Source organism: Tasmannia lanceolata, unplaced genomic scaffold (assembly GCF_043159265.1).
Source record: "Tasmannia lanceolata isolate RefF3 unplaced genomic scaffold, GAP_Taslan_0.1 ptg000020l, whole genome shotgun sequence".
Taxonomy (NCBI): Eukaryota; Viridiplantae; Streptophyta; class Magnoliopsida; order Canellales; family Winteraceae; genus Tasmannia; species Tasmannia lanceolata.
The window spans coordinates 20,022,369-20,039,373 of NW_027518697.1; the positions used below are offsets into that span (position 1 = coordinate 20,022,369).

The 17,005-nt window shown below is 40.5% G+C and overlaps 1 protein-coding gene across 1 annotated transcript; it reads right to left on the bottom strand.

The window, feature by feature from the left end:
• Nucleotides 1-8,303: 8,303 nt before the first annotated feature.
• LOC143853862 (uncharacterized) lies at nucleotides 8,304-8,990 on the bottom strand. The gene has a single exon (XM_077363568.1). The coding sequence runs from the start codon at nucleotides 8,988-8,990 to the stop codon at nucleotides 8,304-8,306; it is 687 nt and encodes a 228-aa protein (XP_077219683.1).
• Between the last annotated feature and the right edge of the window lie 8,015 nt (nucleotides 8,991-17,005).

Here is a 17,005-nt window from a genome sequence, read left to right on the forward strand (position 1 = left end):
GAAAATCCCTAACTAATGAGCTCTCTAGGCCAATTAGTCTTCACCAAGGGGATGCTCCCTCATCACATGGCCCATCCATAACAAGGCCTAGGAAATAAATGATGTGGATCATTGAGCAAGTAGCCCCCACTGGCACTTCTGGCCGCTCGTATTTTTCCTGCACATCCATCACACAAGAACCCTTCATCTTATGGAAAAACTAAATATAAGCAAAAAACGAAAGTTCTCATATTAGACCAGAAGTACAAGTGGGGGCCACTTGCTCAATGATCCAAACCACTTATTTCAAGAAGCTCACAGAAAGGGAACCATTCTTCCAAGAACTAGAAAGTCTGAGAGGATGGTTACTATGATGGCTGGTCTACGAGCCACAAAAAGGACTGCAAACAAACCACTCAAGTTGGGAGCTTGCCACAGGCAAGAAGTGTGCTTGCTTCTGTTGACGTTCAGTTGAGTATACCTGGACTAACAAGGAAACAAAGGAGTATTTCTCATGTCTGGAGCGAGCGTATGTGGAAGTATATTTTATGTAGTGAAGATTGAAAGTTAGGGGGCATCAAGATTGAATCATGTGGGTTATGAACTTAGTATACAGTGACAACTTCATAGTACCTTAGGACCGCTTTTTCTTTTTCTTTTTGAAAATTGACTTTATTAATCACAAAAGAGTACAAGCCGGGGACAAGATGTACCCACACCGGGCAGCGAATCATTCAACTGCCCGAGTACATAGCATCAGAGTAAAAGGCAACAATGAAAAGAAATAGGGAAAATGACCAAATAGAAGGGGTTTCTACTTACTATGACATTTCAAGAGGGGAGTTTTCTAAATCACCAAAATGAAGTGATGTTGACTGGTTTGGCTTGTTACCGGACAAAAATGCCCTCAGCTGTAAAATACGGTTTTTACTCTGTTTTTTTTTTTTTGTTACTTTTTACTCTTAAACAGTTTTTACTCTCTCTCTCTCTCTCTCTCTCTCTCTCTCTCTCTCTCGCTGCAAATACCCTCGCCGGCGGAAATTTTCCGGCAAGTCTCTCTCTCTCTCTCTCTCTCTCTCTCTCTCTCTCTCTCTGTGCAAATCTGAGCGGCAAATCTGAGCAGCAAATCTGAGTGGCAAATCTCACAGGTTGGTAACCCATCTCTCTCACTGTGACTCTCTCCCTCTCACTCTCTATGTCGTTTTGTCATTTTGGGTTTTGATAAATCAGTTATTTAGTCGTTTTCTCAGTTAGGGTTATGAAAAAGCAGTGGTTTAAACCAATCTCAATATTTAATTGATAAATGAGGGGTTTTAACTAACTATTGATGGTTATAATCCCCTAATTTGTTAGAAAGCAGTGGTTTAAACACCTAATTTGTGAAAAATCGGTGGTTTAAACTCCTAATTTCTGAGAAATTATTTGTTGAAACACCTAATTTGTGAGTAATCAGTCGTTTAATTGATAAATAAAATGTTTTAACTAACTATTGATGGTTTAAAAACCTAATTTGGGAGAAATTAGTGGTTTAATTGATAAATTACGCGTTTATTCTCCATAGTGATTTGCTCAACACCCTAATAGGCTTGTAATAAAATGAATGGACATGTGATTGCTCTATAGGGGCTGAATTTGTTAGAAATCAGTTGTTTAAACCCTTAGTTTTCCATGTTAACAGTGATTTAATTGATAAATTAGGGGTTTATTCTCCGTAGTGATTTGCTCAGCATCCTACTAGGCTATTAAAAAATAGAATAGACATTTCACTGGTATATTGGGTTTGAGTTTGCGAGCAATCAAGTGTTTAAACCCCTAATTTTTCATATTAACAGTGGTTTAATAGATAAATTAGGGGTTTAATTCTCCTTAGAGATTTGCTCAACACCCTAATAGGCTTCTAAGAAATTAAATGGATATTTGTTAATTTGTTTCCACTCATTGTGTTTGAACAGGTCCACATCTGATTATTTGGATTCGAATTCATCTTTTGCATATAGTAATCATCTCGTGAAATCATGGTAATGCCTCCTGTTATTCTTTTAAGTGTTGTATTTCTGGTAATATGCTATATATCTAATAATGCTTTATTTTCCAGCCGTCTTATGTTACGTCAAGATGCTGCCCCTCCAAGTTTTACGACTTCTTCCAGTCCCTGCAGTTGAGGAATGTACATACTGATATCCTAAGTAGAAGCCCATTTGGGGGCTTGCTTAACCTAGAAAGTGTAAAATTGCACAAGGCAATTTTGACCACCCTCATGCGATCCTGGATACCCAAGTCCAGGGCATTTAGAGTAGGCAGCATCGTAGTCCCCTTTGAGGTTAAGGATGTAGCATTAGCATTAGGTCTAAGCCTTATAGGGGATAGAATACGGATAGACTGGCATTCGACAGAGGAGGTCGAAGGTTGGAGGTTTGCCAGTCCAACGGCAAGATTCGCTGAGATTGCGAAGGTTATTAGGGCAGAGTCCATGTCGGACGAGATTTTATCGATCCAGGCGACAGTGAGACATGTGTTGCTACTCCTGTGCTGCTTTGTGCTTTTTGCACATGCCGACTCCACGGATCACAAGACGAAATCCTGCATTTTTCCCTACTTAGAAGTAGAGACCATCGGAAGAATTGGTTGGGCATACCCCGTCTATGACTTCCTCATAGAGTCATTGGATTCATATTCGAAGAAGGGGATGGGATATATCACCGGATGTGGTATTGTGCTACAGGTAAAGAGTACATATAGTATATACCATATAAGCCATATGTAAGTTAATTTTTTGTTCTCTAATCATCGTACGTCTTCATTCCAGGTGTGGCTATTCGAGCATACTACCCTGTGGGAACCTTAAGTTCCAGATGCGCGTCCACGCCTATTGAAGTGGACCGCGAGGATCGATACACGGATGAAGGAGCAGACAACCCTCATTACCCTGATCCGTGATAGGAAGCTAAAGAAGAAGGAGGTGAGACCTAAAGCTTCTGTACTCCTCTAGGTCTCACTTATTCTAACCGAAATTAACTATTCGATTTCAGGTTCTGAAGTGCCTACTACCTATTCCTGAAGAAGAGAGTCTCTTATCCATCGTAGCAAATGATGTAGACAATCTCAACGATCCTCTTCTTCCTCGAGAAGAGGGATAGCGGCAGTCCGTCGTAGAAGATGATGTCTTAGATGTCGACAATGTTTTGATCGTAAAATATTCTACTCCGATATCAGTGGTAAGGAACATCACTCTCTTGCTTACATAGGGTCATTGTATTCAAGTTATCTAAATTTCCTTTAATCTTTGTAGGTTTATAAGAGAAAAGGTGTTGGAGACAAGGATAGCCTCCAAGACATTCAAATTTCAGAGGAAGAAAAGATAGCGTCTCTGAGTCTACTGGTACGGTCTTTTAAGTTTATTTTCAATAACTATATATTTCATATGTTATTAACTTCACATTTACGTTTTTCAGAGCAACGTAGCTGTTAAGAGAAGAAGATAGACAAAAAGAGAAACTGATAGGGGAGAAAATAAAGTGGATGGAGAAGAGAAGCCTATAAGCAGGGCTGAATTTAATTTCATAGTGGGGAGGTTAAGATAACTTGAAGATGAAGTAGCTGAGTTGGAAGATGAAGTAGCTGAGTTGAAGAGGAAGAAGGGTGAAGGGGACCAGGAGGCTGAAGGGGAGCAGGAGACCGAAGGCCAGGATGGAGATGAAGGAGGGGGGAGGTGATGAAAGGAGGGGATGACCGATAGTTGGTCATCATTCCCAGCCAGGATACACCGGAGGTGGTTGAAGGTGAAGGTCCGGATGGAGGGGACGACCGGCAGTTGCTCGTTTTTGGAAGCCAACACCGATGGGAGGGAATAGAGCCGGTAGTAATTTCCATCCACGACACTCCAGTAAAACCTGTGGGTCCGAAACTTTAGAGTATTGAGAGAGCAGTGAAGCTGGGTTTAAGAAGGAAGAAAGCCTCTCAATACACTTGTTCGCCGTATACAGGTTTTCGGCATAAGAAGACGAACAATAAACAGATGGTGACGGAGCCACAAAACCATCGGTTGCTCTGACCGCTTCTTGCACTTCCCAAAAGGTAAATTGGATTGAAGCTCTTCTGTAATATAGTTATCTAGCCTTCGTAAATGCTAAACAATCCGGAGTTTTGCAGCTACCGAGTCATACAGATCAACAACGAGTACATGTGTGCGGAAGACTTGGTTATTCTTAATGACCCCGTAGCGTGGTTAACTTCTCCGGTAAGTGTTTTGGTTAATTTTTGTAATACTGACTTCTTTCACTAGTGATATTCGTCTCTAATATCTATATGTTATCTTACGTAGCTTATGAACGTATACGCCGAGTATCTGAACGTCCGGGATGAACGGAATAGAAAACCTGGAGAAAGAGCCTGTGTTTCCATCAGCACCTACCTCTACGTAAGAATAAATCGTTTTTCATTCCCAAACTTGCTTTTTATAATTTTTTAGGAAGCTTTGAATGTGTTTTGCTCACGAATCACTTTGCTTGTATTGCTTCTGTAGGATTGTTTAACTGACAAGGGCTATGCCGGCCCCGACTCCGTTGAGAAGTACGTTTGGCGCTTGAATCAATACCCGCCGGATAGCCTAAAAAGAGTCCTCTTCCCGGTGCATGTCCCTCAGCATTGGATTCTTCTGGTCCTTGACATGGTAGACGAAAAGTTCTACATCTACAACTCCTTGAAAGATGTGAAGTACTGGACAGATGTTCTACCATTGGTGAGTTCGAGTCTGACCTTCCTTCCTTAAATTTGTAAGTATATAAAACTGTTACCCTATAATGATTGTTTCATAGGTTCGATACCTCGAGGGGCTATACTTAGAAAAGTGGAAGGGCTATACTTAGAAAAGTGGAAGGTGGATGTAAGTACAGAGAAACAGGTATTAACTTTCATTACAATCAGGAGTTAGGAAACTTAAATTCAGTGTGCCTCTTATTTGCGCTCCACGAGCTTGGTCGATGATGTCTTCTTCTTTTGCAGCAATGATTGTGGGTTGTTTGTGCTGAAGGAGATGGATTACCTGGCACGTGATGTTCCGCCAAAGTTCAGTCAGCCAGAGATCACGGTCATGAGAAGCCAACTACTAGAGAATTTTTTAGATGGCCGGTGTGGCACGATTGTCAACTTGTAGGGGCTGTGGTGGTGTTGTTGCAGGTGATTGTTACGGAGGGAACCATTGAAGGGTTAGGCACCTTATGTTCCACTTTTAGAGGGCACTGATTGTTATGCTGATTGTGAGGCCGAGTGCTTATGGTGGGTCGACGCTCTCGAGACATATCATTTCCAAATTGTAATGTGTGTAAATTGTAATGTATTATGCTGATTGTCAGACCACTTATTCCATTTCTTCAGTTCCAAATTGTAATGTGTAAATTTCTCCATTGTGTAAGGATCAGACTGTCTCTTCCATGTTACAACTCCAATGCAGGTTCAAATCGAATGTAACTTTCAAGACCTTGGCATCTAATAATTGGCTGGATTAGGATTTGATTGTTGTGCATGGTCATGAGTTCACATATGCTGCTTGCAGTGAGATACACTATTCGAAACAAATTCAATTTATTTGTTTTCATGGGGATAGGAAGGATGGAAAAAGGCTCCAAAATAATGGACATAATGGAGGCGGTCAATCAAATCCAATATAGCAACTTAGGGTACATGTGATTTTTTTTTAGGGAAAAAAAAAACAAACATTACAAGTGCTCGGAACTCCGAGAATATCTCTCGAAATTCCGCAGATGAAAAAAAAAATGTTCGAAATTCCGAGATGTTTACTCGGAATTCCGCAGTTAATATATACCACTTTCCTCAGAATTCCGACCGTTTTTCTCGGAATTCCGCAGTAAACATCGAACTTTTTGACAATGAAAAACGTATGCCGTCGGAACTCCGACAGTTTCTCTCGGAATTCCGCGGAGATTTTGATGGTTTAAAAAAAAATTTGAAATTCCGAGAGATAGTCTCAGAATTCCGAGACTTCTCAGAGCGCGTTTAAACCCTTGACCGTGCAATTTTTTTTAATTTGCCTCTTCTAATTTTCCTTCTTTTTCCCTTCTCTCTCAAAACCAACCAAACCCTAACTCCATTAACCATTTTCCCTCAAAATCCCTTCAAATCTAACCCTAATGCATCATCTTCATCCTCCAAAACCCTCTTTTTTACCCAAAAACCCATACAATGCGTCATCCCTACTAAAACCCCGAAGTTCTCTTCGTATTCCTCCATTTCCTCCTCCTTTTGTCCATTTTCTTCCATTAACACTCCTCCTTCCATTTTCTCTTATTTTTCTTCCACATTCCTCATTTTCTTCGTCATCTCTTCCATTAGAATCAATTTCTCTTCCATTTTCTTTCATTTTCTCCATTTTCAGAAATTTAAGGTTTCCTATATTCCGTTTTACCCTCCATTACAACTTCTCTTATTCCCTAACTGTTCTCAACATGCCTCGAACCAAAAATGTCCAAATCAGAGGTTCTTCCCAATGCCAGGACGATGAAGGACCATCGAGGAAGCGGTCTAAGAAAGCTACGGCTCCGGCTCCCGAACCGGAGCTTATTCCAAATTCCTATTTCTCCTCTGCACAAGCCAAGAAGGCATGGCCAAAAATGGCTAATCGTGGTGTCCGCACCAGACTCTTCATAGAGCCCGACGTCCTCAAACACTTCGACCTTCAAGCTCGGTTTGACGCTCTTGGATGGACACAATTTCTTCATCTTGATGAGCTTATCTATCCTAGATTGGTATGTCTTTTCTATGCCAATCTCACAATCACTCCTTCGTACTTCCAAATTGAGTCTCGCGTGAAGAAAACAACGATTCGACTCAATTATCATGAACTTGCTGAGATGCTTGAGATTAGTCCCGATGGTTTTGAGCATTACTTTTGGCCTGGAAATGGGATCCATTCACTTAATGATCTTGATCACGACACTGTGTATGGTCGGATTACCCGGAGTTATAGATCCAACATGATAGTGAAAGCCTCCCATCTCATTCCTGAAGCTAAGATGCTTCACAACTTCATGTTCAGCAACTTCACCCCTCGTGGGGGCATGACCGATGCTCTAAGGCCCTTAGAGGCCTACCTCATCTATTGTATTCTTGAGCGTCGCAAGGTTTGCCTACCCTATATCATTTTCCGTTTTATGTTCCAAACACTTAAGCGGTCTAGAGCCTCCTTGCCATATGGCATGCTCCTTACGTGTATCTTCCGCAACTTTGGCATTGCTCTGGATAGTGAGGCGACCATCATTCCTACCGCTCCATTTGATGATAAGTCTTTCCGGCGCATGGCTCTAAACAAAGAAGTAGTTGAAGTTGCACCTGGAGACGAAGACGAAGAAGGAGAAGAAGAAGGAGAGGAAGAAGAAGAAGAAGAAGATGAAGAAGAAGAGACGGAACAGGATACTCAGGCACCTGTGGCACCACGGGCATCTCAGGATTTCACCGCTATGTAGGAGGCCCTTCAGCTATCCATGGCTTCTCAGTTTGAGAAGCTCACTACTCACGTTGACAGGGAGATGAGCAGTCGCTTCGAAACGCTCACTACTCACGTTGACACGGAGATGGCCAGTCGCTTCCAGGCGCTCACTACTCACGTTGACACGGAGATGGGCAGTCGCTTTCAGACTCTTACTACACACATTGATGACCAGTGGACCACCTATTACCAGTACCTCTCCAGTGGTCAGTGGGGTCAGCAGCCTGCCAGTTCCTCATATCCTCCACCACCACCTCCAGAGCAATAGATGGCTTCAGTTCTCTGATGATGATGGTACTTTTTTGCTCAGACTCTTTATATATACTGACATATGATGTATAAGGCTTATCTTCTTGGATGATAATTTGGATAATGTATTTCGTATGCTTATACTTTTTTGCTCAGACTCTTTAGATTCAGCTTGATGTTCTTGTGTCTATTCTACGTGTTCCCCTTTGCTTTGTAAAAAAAAATTCTCATTATTTATAGCACCCCATTACAGAAAACATACATGTACTCCAAAAAACATACATGTATTCCAAAACAATTATTCCAAAAAATATTTCGTATTCCAAAAAATGCCGGGCCTGCAATTCATACTTATAGAAAAAACGGAGGCAGGCAGGATAGACCAGGCCTGCAATAAAATTTGCAAGAATCGATTAGCGCCCGCACGGGTTGTATGGAGGACTAGTCCGAAAAACATGTTAGATTGATCATACCTGTTCTCCATTGGTGCGGAAGGCCCGATTGGAGCCTCGTTTTGCTGACGATTTACGATGGGAGGATTCTTGCACGATCTCTTATTATGTCCAAGTTGCCCTCAGGTACCGCACTTATGATGGACTCCTCTTTCTAGTCCTCTCTCCACTCTGACTTTTTTCGGTCGCCCTGGCTGTCGTCTTACTTTTGGCGGCAATACCAACGGCAAAGTATGTGAAGGATCTGACCATTGCGATCGATCTAACGTGGGATAAACTACTCCATCATAAGTCTTCTGATATGCATCAGCCAGATACCAATCCTGGCAGTAACTGAATGGATCTTGGTGGTTTAGTCCCATGGCTGCTATCGCATGCCCGCACTGAATTCCCATCGTTTGGAACATACGACACGTACATGTTTGCTTACCTATGTCCACCTGGTCAACGTGATACCTGGACGTTACTTGAAATTCGGTCCAACTACATTGCCACGGCGTATAGCCACCTGCTTCTTTACGTGCTTCCGCCAACCAGGATTCCGCTTTTGGTGTCAAACGAGTCATCCATTTGCTACATGTCTTCTGACGGAACTGAAAGAAGTCGCAAACTTTCCATCTTGTGTGTTCAACAAGTGCTGCAATTGGCAACTCCCTTGCTCCCTTTAAAACGGCATTGAAGCACTCAGCTGCGTTAGTTGTCAACACGTTATATCTGCATCCTTCAAAATAAGCGTTCGCCCAATTTTCTTTAGGAATGTCCGATATCCATTGGTGTGCTCTTTTACTCTGACTTTTAATACTCTCCATCGCATCCTTAAAAGCACCCTCCCTTAGGGAATATGCAGCTGTCATAAAGAGTTTCCGGAGCTTTTCATTTTTAAAGGTTGAATGGAAGTTGGCCCTAAGGTGATGGATGCAATAGCTATGGTGTGACCTGGGCAAAGCTTCAGCTACGGCTCTAGGCAACCCCTTCATCCGGTCGGACCCAATAGTGATGACATCTCAGCCCACTGAAATAAAATTATGACGGAACAAATGCAGAAACCATACCCAGCTTTCATACGTCTCACCCTCGACTACTGCAAATGCCAGCGGGAATAACCCACCGTTGCCATCTATCCCAGTTGCGGCTAGTAGAGTCCCCCTGTACTTCCCCCGCAAATGGATCCCGTCAATTAGGGCCAGGGGCCTAACTGTTCGGTTGAACGCACGTATGCTAGGGCCAAATGACCAAAATAAACGGGCGAAAGTATCATCCCCTCTTGGCCGTAACTCTCGGGATCGGCACAACCGCATTATTGTGCCAGGCTTCTTACCAACTCCTCAGTACACACAGGCAAGATGCGGTAAGACGTCTCGGCATTTCCGCACTTAATTTCGTGTATAAGCTCTTTCGCCATGTGGGCTTTTCGATAGGACAATGTTATACGCCACTGGACCTTGATGTACTCTCTTATCAAAGTAGCCTTCACGTCTTCTGGGCGGGGGAATAAGGCTACACAATTTTCAGCAACCCATTTTGCAGTCGCCATGGGATGATCGTTCCCTTTCACTGTGCCTGAGCATGTGTGCTGGGAGATAAATGTTTTTACCTTAACATAATCTGTGTAAGTGGTCCCTGTGATACGCCATGGGCAACTACGCTCATTGCATCTAACGCCATACTTTGTGGGATTTGTCTCCTGTGGGAGAAACACAAAATGATGCTGAATTGCATAGTCTCTAACTTTCTTTTGAAAGACTTTAAGATTTGGGAACATTGCCCCAACCGTAAAATCCTCAAGTCGCACAATCTCATTTACTTCATCAGCCCCTACAACCATTTCATCTGCTTCCATCGGCTGCCTTTCATAGGTATTTCCCAAATCATTGCCTAGATAATTAGTAGGTTCATCCTGCTCATCACCCATGTCATCACCGTCACTGAAGTCCTCTTCATCATCAGCAAAGTCATCATCATCGTTATTACTGCCATCGTTCGGTCCAATGAAATCATTAGCATGAACATCACCTCCAAAATTCCTAGACAACTCCGCATCGTATTGGCCTGGGTGGGTTGTCTCAAACTCGGTCTCAGTGGTGTCGGTCTCATTAAAATTGGGATCATCAAAATCCTGATTCAAGTCCACTTCGTAGCTACACATCGGGTAGCAATTAGAGATAAAATAATTGATTAATAAATGAAAGGAAGGAATATGAATAGCACTCAACAATTGGTCTCTACTATAATTTACCGATGTATGTTATGACTACCGCTATGTCTTCTTTTTTTTCCCATTCGAGCAACGGCCGATGGACTCGGTGATGCAGGGACAGAATTAATTTTCGGCCTCCAAGCGTCTGCAAACGAGGTAGGGATCGTTGCGACACCAACATTCCGGTAACAAATAGGATCTTCATAAACTTCACTTAAGTTGGCGTGACATCTGCGCAAAGGTGAGTAACAATAAAGGGAAGGCAATTTCACGAATGGATTGTAAACAATCAACTATTTTACCTATCACTCGTATCTCCACACCGATACGGCAGACCGACATTCGTAGGGTGAGGAGAATTGTTTCCTCCAAAATTGTACTCTTTATTTATATACAAGCTCAAAGAATTAATAACCGTACTATCAAAAAACATCATCACCAGATCAAGGTCGTTATCATCTCGAATATCGTATAAGATGATCTGATATGGGTCTAAAATATATCGACACTTGATAGATAAAGAAACATTACTTCGATTAGTCCCAATTTTGCTGTGAATTAGAGTGTCAAATTCTCTAAATTTTATTTTCCGACCCACAATTAATGGCAACTTTTTCCCGCCGACGTATTCAAATGATACCGCATCCTTTACAAAGCCGTCGACGTGTAAGATAAAAGAAGCTCTTCGTTCTACCGTTCTTCTGTTTACACAAAATTAAACCATTGTCAAAATAACCAATTGAAAAAAAACCATTCCAATTAACAAGTAAAGCACCAATTTTAGAATTATGCACAACTTCAACCACTGCTAAGTCTCCATAAAACAACATAAACCACTACTAAGACAATTCGGGCCACTTTAAAACACTCTAGACCACTACTAAGTCATGACAAGGAAATATAAACCACTGCTTACCCTATATAAACCAGTTGTAAACACTCTAAACCACTGATAAGCTTATTTAAACCACTTATAAACACTATAAACTACTTCTTACCATGTATAAACACACTAAACCACTGATAAGCATCCATAAACCACTTATAAAGACTTTAAACCACTGATAGGCTTAGATAAACCACTGTTTACCCTATATAAACCAGTTGTAAACACTCTAAACCACTGATAGGCTTACATAAACCACTTATAAACACTCTAAACCACTGATAGGCTTACATAAACCATTGTTTACCCTATATAAACCAGTTCTAAACACTCTAAACCACTGATAAGCCTATATAAACCACTTATACTTCTTACCCTGTATAAACCATGTATAAACACTCTAAACCACTGATAAGCATACATAAACCACTCTTAAACACTCTAAACCACTGCTAGGCTTAGATAAACCACTGTTTACCCTATATAAAGCAGTTGTAAACAATCTAAACCACTGATAGGCTTACATAAACCACTTATAAACACTCTAAACCACTGATAGGCTTACATAAACCACTTATAAACACTCTAAACTACTGATAGGCTTACATAAACCACTGTTTACCCTATATAAACCAGTTGTAAACACTCTAAACTACTGATAAGCCTATATAAACCACTTATAAACACTATAAACTACTTCTTACCCTGTATAAACCATGTATAAACATTCTAAACCACTGATAAGCGTACATAAACCACTTATAAACACTCTAAACCACTGATAGGCTTAGATAAACCACTGTTTACCCTATATAAACCAGTTGTAAACACTCTAAACCACTGATAAGCTTATATAAACCACTTATAAACACTATAAACTACTTCTTACCCTATATAAACCATGTATAAACACTCTAAACAACTGATAAGCATACATAAACCACTTATAAACACTCTAAACCACTGATAGGCTTAGATAAACCACTCTTTATCCTATATAAACCAATTGTAAACACTCTAAACCACTGATAAGCCTATATAAACCACTTATAAACACTGTAAACTACTTCTTACCCTGTATAAACCATGTATAAACATTCTAAACCACTGATAAGCATACATAAACCACTTATAAACACTCTAAACCACTGATAGGCTTAGATAAACCACTGTTTACCCTATATAAACCAGTTGTAAACACTCTAAACCACTGATAAGCCTATATAAACCACTTATAAACACTATAAACTACTTCTTACCCTATATAAACCATGTATAAACACTCTAAACAACTGATAAGCATACATAAACCACTTATAAACACTCTAAACCACTGATAGGCTTAGATAAACCACTCTTTATCCTATATAAACCAATTGTAAACACTCTAAACCACTGATAAGCCTATATAAACCACTTATAAACACTGTAAACTACTTCTTACCCTGTATAAACCATGTATAAACACTCCAAACCACTGATAAGCATACATAAACCACTTATAAACACTCTAAACCACTGATAGGCTTACAAAAACCACTGTTTACCCTATATAAACCAGTTGTAAACACTCTAAACTACTGATAAGCCTATATAAACCACTTATAAACACTATAAACTACTTCTTACCCTGTATGAACCATGTATAAACACTCTAAACCACTGATAGCCTTAGATAAACCACTGTTTACCCTATATAAACCAGTTGTAAACACTCTAAACTACTGATAAGCCTATATAAATCACTTATAAACACTATAAACTACTGCTCACCCTGTATAAATCACTTCTAAACACTTTAAACCATTGTTAATCCTTATAAACCAATTATAAACACTCTAAACCTTTGGTAAGCCTTAATAAACCACTACTTACTATTATAAACCACTACTGAATATTCTTAACCAAAGAAGCCATATAAACCACTTATAAATACCCACTTCAGTAGTGGTTTATGGTAGTGAAATACTGGTTTAACTTAAGAAATTAGTGGTTTATAGTAAAATAGCAATGATTATAAAGTGTTTAAAGTAATTTAAATATGATTAAATACTGATTCAAGGCTTTCTGCAATGGAAGACAGTAGTTTAACATGGAAAACTTTCATTCAAGTTTATAAACATGCCTTATAATGAAAAGAGAAGGGGGTAAAAATACACACATTTCCATTCAATGGAGGCTCTGTGCAATGGAATGGTGGTTTCTAGTGAAGATTTTTGCGATTTCCAAATCCAATAACGTTTTTTTCCAATACTTGTTGTAAATGGAGGCGTTGTACAATGCAATGAAGGGTTAGGAAGGCTTTCACATCTAAAAATGAGATTTTCAGCAATAGAATGGAGCTTTTGGCATCTACAATGGAGGTTTTTGGGTTTCAAAAATGGAGGTTTTTGGGTTTTTCATACGTAAGTTTTTTTTGGTAGGTGGGAGGAAGAAGAAGAAGAGGGAAAAAGGTGGGTTTTGGGATTTATTTTCTAAATGTAATCATTTCAAAAAGCTGATTTGATAGGGGGAAAGAGAGAGAGAGAGAGAGAGAGAGAGAGAGAGAGTCAAGGGCATTTTAGTCATATGCACTCTTGATTGGTGATTTAGAAAACTCCCCTCTTGAAATGTCATAGTCAGTAGAAACCCCTTCTATTTGGTCATTTTTCCAAAGAAATAACTAGCCGGATCCTCGCCCAGTACAGAGTCTGAAATGTTGATACTCATCGATTCCAACAGTACGCCTTGTTTGGCCAACGCATCCGCCATCTCATTCGCCGAACGTCTTCTATGCTGAATAGTTGGCTGAATGAAGCGCACTAAATCCTTAATTTCTGCAATGTAGTGACGTAGGCGCCAGGGGCCTTTTGCATTTCTTGTGGCCCAAGCTATCGCATCAGATGAGTCCCCCTCAAATTATAAGAGGATCGGAAGAATTGCAAGAGTACCACTTGATGCCGAACAAAAGAGTCCTTCCACCTCATTTGCATCGCAAATGCCTATCGGACCAGCATAGGACATCACCAAAGTCCCACTATCGTCCCGGAATACACCCCTATCCCTGACTTTCCAGGGTTTCCCATTGAGCTACCATCAAAATTGAGCTTCATCCATCCCGTCAGAGGAGTCTCCCACTTTGGAGCGATCATGGCTGAAAGTTTCCTCCCCCAAATTACTACATTCCAATTCCTCAGAATTTCCCCCATTACATACGCAACCCCTTTCATATTTCTTACCCATGAAATTAATTCTATCTTAATTTCAATAGTAATCCGCTCCACGTTTAATCTTCTTGTTGAAGATACAGTTATTTCTTTCCTTCCACACTGACCCCTTTCCAAACGCTGGATTCCTGACTGTCCATTCTCCATATTGCCTCACATATTTAGTACCTACCACAGAGTGCCATAATGCGTCTCTTTCCGCCCCATACCTCCACAGCCACTTACCCATTAAGGATTTGTTGCGTAATTTTAACTTCCCAATCCCAAGTCGCCCATTTTTCTTCAATTTAGACACCTTAGGACCACTTTATCATGAGGGTTATGAATAGTTTCTTAATATCCAGTTACTTGGATCAAACTTTAGGAAGTCTAAACTGCTAGGGATCAAAATTTCTAAAGAGGGTTGTGACCATGGTTTTAAATTTCGACCGAAATCCGAAATTTCGGATTTTGGTAGAGACCGACACCGAAACTACACAAAACCGAAATGGTAATTTATTTCGACCGAAATTTCGGAATTTCGGTTGAAATTTCGGTTTTTCCGAAATTTGACACAAAAAATTTGTTTTTTTTTAATATTAATTTAATATTTCACCGAAATTTCGGCCAAAATTTAATTATGAATAAAATATTGTTTATTTTTTTGGTACCAGATTTCAGTCGAAATTTCAAGGTCCGAAACCGGTACCAAAACCGAAATTTTAAATCTTGGTTGTGACTAATTGGCTCGTTTACTCAGTTGTTCAGTAGACCGGTTTTTCTGACTACTTAAGTCTGTATACCCCTCGAGAAGGGGCATCCAAAGAAAAAAGGGTTTGGGAACCGATTGTTGAAAGGGTTGAAAGAAGGTTGGCTGAAATGAAAGAGATTTGGTGTCTCTAGGTGAAAGGATCACCTTAATTAAGGTAATGTTAGCTAACATCCCTGTCTACTATATATATATATATATATATAGGAATAAGAGTGTGCGGTCGAGGGCCTAAACACATGGGTCCCACACTTTTTGTAGTGATCAAAACCATTCATTTGCAAGGCCCTATCATAGATAGGGTGTGTACAAAAAATCAGCTCCATTGGATCATCCTAACCCCTCCAAAAGTAGAGGGCAAAAATGGGCAGATTTGTGGTAAACGGTGTCTGTCCATTTTGCCCTCCACCTTTGGATGGGTTAGGATGATCCTATTGAGCTGATTTTTTGTACACACCCTATCTATGATGGGGTCTTGCAAATAAATGCTTTGTGCCATCCTAACAATGTGGGCCCACATGAGTTTTTGGCCCTCGACCGCACCTAAGCTTAGTGCGGTCGAGCACACACTCTTATTCCTCATATATATATATATATATATATATATGATAATAGAGTTCCTAAGGTGTCACCTCATATAGCTTATATGAGGTGGCGCTCACAAAACATAAGGACCTGATTTTTAACCTCCATAAATTGAAGGGTTAGGATGATCCTATAGACCTGATTTTTGGTAGGCACCATATCCATCTAAGGGCCTTTCAAATGAGTGGTTTCGATCACCCCAAAAATGTGGGCCCCTTATGTTTTGTGAGCGCCACCTCATATAAGCTATATGAGGTGACCCCTTAGGAACTCTCTCTCTCTCTCTCTCTCTCTATATATATATATATATTGCGATGTCCTATCAGTGTGGTAAACAGTGTTGAACAAATCCAGAAGAACTTTCTTCAAGTGGTTGCGAGGACAAGAGAATTTCTAGTTCTACCTTGTAAGCTGGGACTAGGTATGTAAGCCTGTCAAAGCAGATGGAATAGGTGGCAGACGCATAATGCGTGTCAATAAAAACCTTCTTGGAAATGGTTGTGGAGGTACAGAGAGAAAAGATACCGTCTATGGACCAAGTTGGTTGATAGTAAGTATGGGTCTACTCCTTGTTATTGGTACTCGGCTGACAGGTTTCACGAAAAAAAGGAATGACAGTTTGGAGGGACATCCTTAGAGACAAATATATTTTTCAGAAGGGGATAAGGTTCAAAGTTTATAAGGTGATAGAATCAAATTTTGGCATAAAAGACGAGATGCGGTGAGGTGCCACTAGCCAATAGTACTTGGCTCTCATGATGGTAGTTGTTGATAAGAACACCTTTGACAAAGATTGTTTTCAGTGGGATGAAAGGCAGGGCGTCCCAGTCAATCTAGTTTAGAAGGAATTTCTTTGATAGAGAAAGACCCCAAAGCTAGTCTTTTGGAATTTTGTTAAGAATGGAAGGATTAGAGGTTTTGGATCTAGGATTCCTCTCAGGTCTTCTCTGTCACGTCGTTCCACAACCACATCTCTTTGTCCTCTCTTCTCGCACTGGGATAGTGTGGCGCACACCTGCACCATTTAGAGTCTATACTTTTGGGTAGATGGCTTATTTGGATACAATTCTCACACTGGACCAACTTAGGAATCGCTAGATGTTGATTATTAACCAATGCTCCCCCTGCATTGAGGCAGAGGCAGGAGAGTCGGTGGACCATATTTTTATACAATGTAGGTTCGCCGTAGCCATTGGGAGTGG